Genomic DNA, 9,454 nt, shown 5'->3' on the forward strand with positions numbered 1-9,454 from the left:
AGGGTCCAGGGAAAAGTCATCAAGCCACCAACACCAGGAATTTGGTAATCTCTCATAGAGCATGACTCATATTGGATAGCTGAAAATCAGTAGGATAGCTAAATCATCTGTATAAAAATTATATGAATATTGTAGACATTCTAAGTGCTTAGTCCGTTAAAAGAAATATTGGTATATTAGCTGTCCTAGTTGTAAATTGGCTATCTTCACGCTCTCTTCTAGGTCTTAGGCTAAGGCTCGGGAGGGGATGTGACAGGACGGGCGTGGCTCGCGTCTTGAACAGCGACAGCGAGTGTGACTAAGGATGACGAAAACGGTCGCGACTCACATCTGGAACGACGACGGTGAGCATGGCGAAGAACGACGGTTGACGAGCACGACTTGAATGGCAAAGCCTTCTGGTGCGCGGTCGGCGGTGGGGCTCCTTGCGCAGCTGGAAGAAGAGGGCTTGGAGGAGGGGGTCTCGTGTGTGGCTGGGAGGAAGAAAGGGTTTTCCCTTTTTTTTCTTTAATGCATGCTTCCCAAGGCCATTAATTACCCTTTTTAAAGCCAAAAACCCTAATCAATTAAATATACATATACAATTTAACTCCTTTAATCCTAATTCCCAAAATTCAAATAAAACTCTAAAGGAAATTAAATCTCAACCACATAAATTTAATTCCTCACTTATTTGTTTCAATAAAAAGGGTCTCAAATAAATTATTAAAATCCAACCTCAACCAAAATAACCCCAACTAATTTAACAATGTTTTATCTAGAAAAAAAAATTGAGGCGCTACAATATAACTTCTTCAAAAATTTTAACCATAAAATATTGACTAAAACCTAATTGTCCAAATTATTTTATAATATGAAAGTAGTATTTTGTTTTAATATACATATATTACATTTTAAATTGATATTTATTATATTAGTTTTACAGAGTGGTTGTAGGTTAAGTTAAGTAAGTCTCAAAACTATCGTTACAAACCAACTCTAAATATGCTTAAATTGTAGACAACTATAATAAATTTTAAACAATCCCAAAAATTGTAGATTATAATATCAAATTTTATGCAAATCCAAATATGTCAAGTATTATAATACTTATGTCGACTTCTGTCACTATTACGCAGAAACATTTATAATGTGTCAACTAGAATATCTAATTGCACACTTTAGTTTTTTATAGGTAGTAAAAGGTTGTATGAGGGGACCCTTATACCATAACCTCTGCATCCTAACTCCCAAAAAAAATCATTCACTTCAACGTTCATTACCGTTATTGACTATCCCTGTTCTGAAAATATAAGCAGATGGGAAAACACAAATTCTATGTCGCTTTCATTGGTCGTATCCCAGGGATCTACCTATTTTGGCACGAATGTCATGGACAAGTTAGTGGGTACAAGGGGACATTATACAAGTCGTATTAAATATTCGATGAAGCAGAGCACGCGTATAGGTTTTACAATACAATGCACATTGGACAAGTTAGTAACCAGAGCGTAGGATAAAGTAGTACAATTATTGCAACTGTAATAGGCTTCATTTTTTGGATGATCGTAATATATACTTGGCTCGGGATAGTCGGATATGAGTGATGTACTAGGTTGTCACGACTTGTCATTTTGTAGCTAAACCCAAGTTTACTGATTCTAAGCGTAATTCATCCTTTCAGAATCTACATACTTCCCTCATTACCCTAGTAAGATGGAGACTGTTCAGGAGCTATTCAAAATCATAACAAGTACTATTGAGTCTCAAAGACAATTATTCTTCACTTTGGCAACGCTGCTTAACAATAATAGAAAGATAAAACAACCAGTGAACGTTAGACAATGCATATGGAAAATGACGTTCTTGTGCCTCATTTACAAGAGTGATTTGATGTTTCATGAGAGTACTCGGATGGATAGAAGGACGATTATGATTTTATGCAACATAATTAGAACGACGGGATGTTTAGAGCCAGGTAAATGTGTTGGTATTGAAGAGATGGTGGCAATGTTCCTACACATTCTGGCTCATCATGTGAATAGTAGAGTAGTATGCACACATGTTTCGAGATCTAGCGAGACAGTTTCGAGATATTTAAATGCAGTTCTTAAAGCGGTAATACAACTTTGAAAACCCTCGAACCAGTTACAACTGCATGTACCGATGGACGATGGAAATGGTTTAAGGTAGATAAATATTCCAGTACCGTTCTGTTAATGCATCTGGAATAAATTGTGTTGATATCTTCTCAAATTATCATGATTAAACAATTTCAACAGAATTGCCTGAGTGCATTGGACGGCACGTACATGAAAGTGAATATCAGTGTCGTAGATCGACCACAATATAGGACAAGGAATGGAAAATCGCCACAAATGTTCTTGTGGTATGTGACCAAAACGGAGAATTCATCTTCATTATGCTAGGCTGGGAGGGCTCAACCACCAACTCTAGGGTCCTGAGAGATGCAGTTGCGCAACCGCACGAATTGAGGGTTCCAAAGGGTATAAAAATCGCTCATGTACATAAGCAACATGAAGCATTCGTCAAGAGATGTTATCGAGCGAGTATTCAAACTTTTGAAGGGCCAATGGGCAATTCTTAGGGGTAAATCCTTCTATCCGGTATAGGTTCAATGTCGAACGATAATTGTATGTTGCATGATTCACAACTTAATCACAAGGGAGATGGGGATCAGTGCTTCACTTGATGATTCGTTGGACGAGAATTCTGCTTCTGTTGTTAAGGGGTGAGAGAATATCGAATTTATTGAGACCTCGGACAAATGGACAAAATTTAGAAATGATTTGGCTGTCGAAATGTTTTCTCAATGGCAAAGATAATGATTAAGTTTTTTGAAGAAAAACATATTTGAACATCTTATCTATTTGTTGAACAATATTCTCGTGCTTCATTTATGTCATGAACATTTTTAATTCGACTATTTCAATTCATGGTTTTAGTTTTTTATTTTATAACATGTCGCACGAAACTATTTAATTTTCAATAATGTCTTTGCGATGTATGCATGGATGAATTAGAATGGCGGGCAATGGAAAAAGATCGAAACACACATGGACAAAAGTCGATGACGTTGGGTTGGTGAATGCCCTAACCTCTTTGATGGAGTCCAGTTGAAGGTCTGACAATGGGACTTTCCAACCGGGATATCTACAACACTTGGAGTGAATAATGGAGAAACTTCTTGGGTGTGGCCTAAACCAGAATACCATCGAATGCAAGTTAAAAGTATGAAGAAATAATATTTGACAGTAACGGAAGTGTTAAATCAATCAAGGTTCAGATGGAACGAGGAGTTCAAGTGCATTCAGGTGGACAGGGAGATCTTTGACATCTGGGTTCGAGTAAGTTTTTTAAAATATTAAACAATGTACACCAAACCTGTTTTTGTATAATTTCTGATATTGCTTTCATATACGAATGCATAGTCATCCTAACGCGAAGAGATTGTGGAACAAGCTATTCCCCCATTACGATGAACTATCAAGTGCTTTTAGGAAGGATAGGGCAAACGAGCACTATTGCAAGTCACCAGTGGTGATGGTGCCAGATTTGTTCTGCATCACAAAAATACACTACCCCTGATAATGAACAAACCCAATTGCCTAAGAATGCTTTGGAAGAACATAAGGAGATATGTCCACGAGGAGAGCAGGTATACCAAATATTTCCACCAACAGAGCGAATGTATCAATGGATTCACATTCCAGAATGAAATGATCGACATCATGCGATCTAACATGCAATTAGCACATATGGGCAGACTCATTGCATGGTCAATCGAGAAATATGAGATGGAATTTGAACGTTGAAAGGAGGTAGTTCAGGTCATATTTAGTATTAAAGGACTCATTGAGGATGATAGATATGGCCTAATTGATATAATAGGCACGAACATACAAAAAACAAACCTCTTAACTGTACCACAAGAGAAACAGCTATGGTACTATACACACCTACTTGCTCAAACCTACTAAACTGACCACCTAATATTTCAACCCAAAAAAACATATTTTGTAATTTTTTTTTTAAACAGTCACATGTTCAATCAATTGATATTATTTTTTTTATCTTTAGAGCAATGTTACTAAACTACACTATCACATTTCTCACCATCATTATCAAATGGAAGGTAATTATCCTATGTACAATTTCAATTCCAGATATACGATCCATATTATATAAACATAAATTATTAAGTTATCCAATTATTCAACATTTATGCGTACGATATGTGAAATAATAATGTTAAGTTAGCAAGATTCAATATATATACATACAACATACTAATTCATTAGTAATTGAGAAATGTATTTGGTAGTATGTTTTACAGATTGAAGAGAATTAGAATTATTACAATTTTTTAAAAGAATACATAGAAAATAATCTATCATGTCCTACAACTTGAGATAAAAAATTGAGATTGTCCAATTTTTGTCATAAAATATTTGAGAAAATAGGTGTATAGTTGAAAATTAATCAATAATAGCAAAGAATAAAACTAAAAAAAAACAAACAAAAAAAAAAAGAATCAATCTCATTTACAAAAAAACTACATCAGATACTCTAACTTCAACTCAACTCTACACAACAAAAACAGACAATTTAACTCCGCAGATAATTTAACTCTCCAGATAATAATTACCAACTAAACTCTACTCAACTCTTTGCTTTTATCACACACCAAACACACCTTAAATTGTAACTTTCTCTAAACCATAAAGATCAAAATTGTAATTTAATCCCAACCATTTCACTTGTAAACTTATTTCAAAACTCATCTCAAACTCCCCTAAAACCTATTTTTTTTAAAGGAAAAAAAAAAAAAGAAGCAAACTTCATTAGAACAACTAAACACCAACACAATCTTCACGGAGAATATAAGAACGAGAATAATTAACATTCAGATTTGAGATTTCTGTCGATATTATTCACATCAGAATAAGTACGTTAACATAATTAGATGATTTTGAAATTAACCAGTTTAAGCATTATAAAACTTAAGTGTATTCAATAAAGCAAAACTTATCATTACCATGGCAATAAAGAAAGTGCTTCTGCTAGACGACATCCTTGAGGGAGAAGAAGCAAGCTACTCGCGTCGGTTATATCTTAAATTCACATTCGGTTCAACAAAAGGAAGTGCACAATCCTCACAAGAACAAACTCGAAGACCTTTCCCTAAGTGTTTTCCTACAAGAAACCACAAGACGAATGGAATGTCCCATACCTTCTGTAAACATCTCTTCACATTAAATACTCGACTGCCTCAGAATCTCCCCTATAGAAATCAAAAGTTTTCATTATTAAAATGTAAAAATAAAGAACAAATTCATGTATGCATTAGGTGTGCGAAACTATAAACTGACTATCAATTCTAATATTATAAGAAAAATTAATGAGTCAAACTGCTTGAGATTCTTTGGAGCGCTAAATTGATTATTATAGTCAGAGTTATTATAAGTTGTGGGTAATGATAATTTGTATTTAGAGAACATATTATTTTAGTCCGAATTATAATAGTCTACGTCTAGAGACCAAACTATTTTTAGTATGGGTTACAAATGAGGAGAGATGATGGTTATAAAATAATAAACATGATAGACAATGAAGTTTTTCAAATAGTTTAAATGTGCTAATTGTGGATTATAATAATTAGAAATTTCAACTACTATAATAGGAGGCTCAAACATAGAGTGAACTGTAGCCCACTCTACTCACCCAAAACAATGCCCCCTTAGTGTTTACTATATATGTGTGTTTAAGAATAATGTTTACTATACTAAAATGCCTTACTTGGTCGTTCCATGTTTGTCCACCAGAAGTGTAGTTTCGTTGTTCTCCTTGCATATTTCTTTGGTCACCTTGTGAAAATCTTTGACCTTCAGTAGAGCTTGGATAAGATCCATGGCTCTGTCCTTGACCATAAGGCATTCCCGTTCCATGACCATGATATCCACCTTGCCCGTAAGCTCCACCTTGTGCAGGATTAAAACCACCACCAGAACTACCCTGGCCTGGTGGAGGCACATAATCACTCTGCTGATAATTTCCATGCACATCATGGTTATAACTTCCCTGCCCCCTTTGATTGAAGTTTCCTTGATAAGAAGGCATTGGACCTCTTCCTCCCTGATAGGGATCTCTTCCTTCAGGAGCATAACTGTTCATAGGTGAAGGATCTCTCCTTTCTCCAGGCCCTGGGGGACCATAATTTTGCGGTGGACCTTGTGGCGAATAGTTCTGTGTAGCTCCAAAATTGTGTCCATCTCCTTGCATAGAACCCTGTTGATTGAAGGATGGATTACCTTGATTGCCTTGCCAATTCGGCGCTGATCTCTGTCCCCTCTCATATCTTGGTTGATTAGGATTTCTGTTCTGATCACGATACTTTCCCCCCGGCCTTCCACCATATTGAATGGGTGGTGGTCTTGGTATGATTGTTCCATTTATATACTTGTCTCCTGATTATTACAAAATAAAGTTGTAAATTCAAAGGCCATGGCACGTTTAGTATCAGAGTGAAATTTCATCAGGACATATTACTTGGTTTACTATAAAAGCAAATTTAGTCCTTGTCAATTTGAACATGTGCTTACCTCCATATTCTTTGTTTACAGGATCAATGTAAGAATCGGGCAATATAAACACAACACCAGGTAGACCTAGTAAAAGAAATATGGAAAATCAGCATTGAACATGGCATCTGAAAGATAGAATTAGATTTCATTAACAACTACCGCGAAATTTCTCTGATTCTTCTTCTGTCATCACAGCTTGAAACCCCTGATACGTAGTTGTACTACAAGCATACATTTTCTGTTTTGCTTCTTCCACACTGTTCATGGTTTGGGGAAAGAATGTTAAACAAAAGCACCACTTTTTCCAAATTAGTATCCTTAAAATACTAGAGCTACCACAGCTTCAATCAATTTGAATGCAAGGAAAAAGGTAGAAAATGGTGTGAACATAGTAAAGAATAAATATTGTAAAAGGATCATGCAACAAAAGCAATATTCTCTTGAAGCATGCCATGGTCAGTTAGACAGAAAATACACCAACTTGAGACCTACGGGTGTTGAAGGCCAATTTTATGCATGATAATCTTATTATAGGACCGTTACATGGCCATACAATATCTAAAAGTTAAGAAAACCAGAAAAAAATATCCTGACGTATCATTAAAACTTGAACTCGTAACCTTACAAATATATAAACTACAATAACTTAACATTGACACTTCTGATCCAGTCCCCAGTCCACAGTGGGAAACATGATAATTCCATCAACTAAACCAACATACTCCAACAAAAACAAAAAATGCATAGGAAGAGAAATGGAACTTCCAGCTCTCTTATGAAAAATACATCAAGTTCTCGTGAACTTCAGAAAGCATTTGGTCACCCCCAATCCAAAAATGAGGGGGAAAAAGGTTCTATCTGATTTAGGATGATGAAAGAAGAAACTTACAGATAAAGTGGCACAGTGTTACTTAGGAGGCCAGAATAGAAGAAATTGAAATAGAAATTGAGTGATGATATATAACCCAGGTTTACTCGTTAATATTCAATTTAAAACAGTTTGGAATTGTTTAATATCTGCAGCATTTGTGTTGTGACAGAAAACTCTGGAGGAACAAAATTAGTCATCCCAAAATAATATAGCGAATACCATATAAATCTCCTATCAACATGTAGTGGGTGAAGGATTCGAAAACAAAGCCCAAAGTATGCTTAGCAACACCTAGAGTCAGAATAAAGAAATAAGAAAAGAAAATGCAAATCAGAACAACAAAATACAAAAAACTAACACGAGTAATTGAAGAGACAATTCTAACGAAGTTGCGCCTCTCATGTTCTAGAGAGTATGGAGGCAACAGAGGCAGAATGTAAGTTCTAACACTCAAAAAGTTTTTTCAAAAGTTGAAAAGAAATAAAACCTGATATTTAGGCCTTTGGCACAGGTTTCTTCGTAGGTCCGAACCATCTCCTCAGGGGTGGGTTTTGGGTCCTTAGGAAATTCCATGGTGATGAGCCAGTGGTTGTAATCGCAGCCCTCGAATAGTATTGTATCGGGCCCTATCTTGTCATCTTCGTTATTCCTCCCAAATGATGACCGGGAATAGAAAGCCATTGACGACGATCTCAGTGGCCAATTTGGTGAGATCATAGCAGGAGACTTAGATAGTGACGGAGCGGAAGGACAGGAAATAGAGTGGTTGGTTTGACCAGATACTGCCGTGTAGCGGTGGAAGGCGGAAAGAACGGACAAAGTGCGGCGGAGACGAAGTGAATGAAGTGCCATGATCGGTGCAAGACTGTAATCGGAATGGACAAGAAACGAGACAGGTCGTTATTACACATTTCTATCCGTTTTTCAGTAGGAAAAAAAAGACCAAAAAACAATAGACAGTTACCAACTACAAAGCACGGAGGTACGAAGAAGATGATTTCTGTGGGCGTCAGGCGTGAAGTGAACGAAGAAGCGAAGCTGATGGGAGAGAATGCGACTGGCGGTGGTGTTGGTGGCACGCCGGAGTGCCTGTAGGTCGTCAGAGAGAGTAAGATGAGATGGAGAGAACGAACAACGAAGATGATTCCAGTGGGGGCGTCGGGCGTGAAGTGAAAGAATAAAACTAGGGCTTTTTAGGATTAAAAATCACAAGTGTCCCAAAAACTTTGGTGGTGAAAATAACAATTTAGCGTGAGTTTGGTTTAATAATTTTGAAAATAAGTTTTTTTTTTTTTTCTTTTTCCGATTACTCTAAATAGTTCTTGAAATAATATTTTCTAACCATTTTTATAAAATGAGTTTAAATAAAAATGACTATTTTTTTTTCTCTACTTACTCGGTCCAAATAGATTTCTAATAATTTAAGAGAAATTTGACCAAATATAATAAATTTCACTCTTTTTAGAATTAGTTAAAATAATTTGTATGGTCATTCTCAATTGAAATTAACACCGATATTTGAATAAAAAATAACTTTTTCATCTTATATCCAACTATCGATTCTTTTGTTCTTTCTCGATATAATTTTGCGTAAAATAAACACCGAGAATCACATAGTTTTTCAAATATTATGTGCTCAATTTATGTTTCCACAAATTTTTAAATTGATTTACTAATTATCTTTCCAAATTTATAAAAAATCTTAATATTAATCCTCATCATGGTTGAGATTCCACCGATAAAAACCAAAAAAATTGATCGTTTGGATATATGTTGAAAAAAGTTCAACTTCTTATACAAATCTCAGTATCGATCTTTATCGAGAAGCATCAAGAAAATTTATTTTAATGAGATTTCTAGTTGTGAAATGTGAGACTTTAAAGAGATTATTTTTTACAATTTTCCCGGTTTAAGACATGTTTGGATTGATTAAAAAAATATTTTTCAACCAAGCCATTTTTCATTTAAACACTTTCTATGAAAACGATTTAAAATAAAA

At 35.4% G+C, this 9,454-nt stretch overlaps 1 protein-coding gene across 1 annotated transcript; it reads right to left on the minus strand.

Moving 5' to 3' along the window:
- Window positions 1–4,905: 4,905 nt before the first annotated feature.
- Window positions 4,906–8,665, minus strand: LOC120070107 (multiple organellar RNA editing factor 1, mitochondrial). Its single transcript, XM_039021965.1, has 6 exons — window positions 8,420–8,665; window positions 7,943–8,320; window positions 6,744–6,841; window positions 6,603–6,668; window positions 5,800–6,467; window positions 4,906–5,284 (listed from the first exon to the last, which is right to left on the minus strand). Exons 2-6 carry the CDS (start codon window positions 8,305–8,307, stop codon window positions 5,273–5,275), a joined length of 1,209 nt encoding a protein of 402 aa, XP_038877893.1. The 5' UTR covers window positions 8,308–8,320; window positions 8,420–8,665; the 3' UTR covers window positions 4,906–5,272.
- Between the last annotated feature and the right edge of the window lie 789 nt (window positions 8,666–9,454).

This window comes from Benincasa hispida, unplaced genomic scaffold (genome assembly GCF_009727055.1).
Source record: "Benincasa hispida cultivar B227 unplaced genomic scaffold, ASM972705v1 Contig916, whole genome shotgun sequence".
Taxonomy (NCBI): domain Eukaryota; kingdom Viridiplantae; phylum Streptophyta; class Magnoliopsida; order Cucurbitales; family Cucurbitaceae; genus Benincasa; species Benincasa hispida.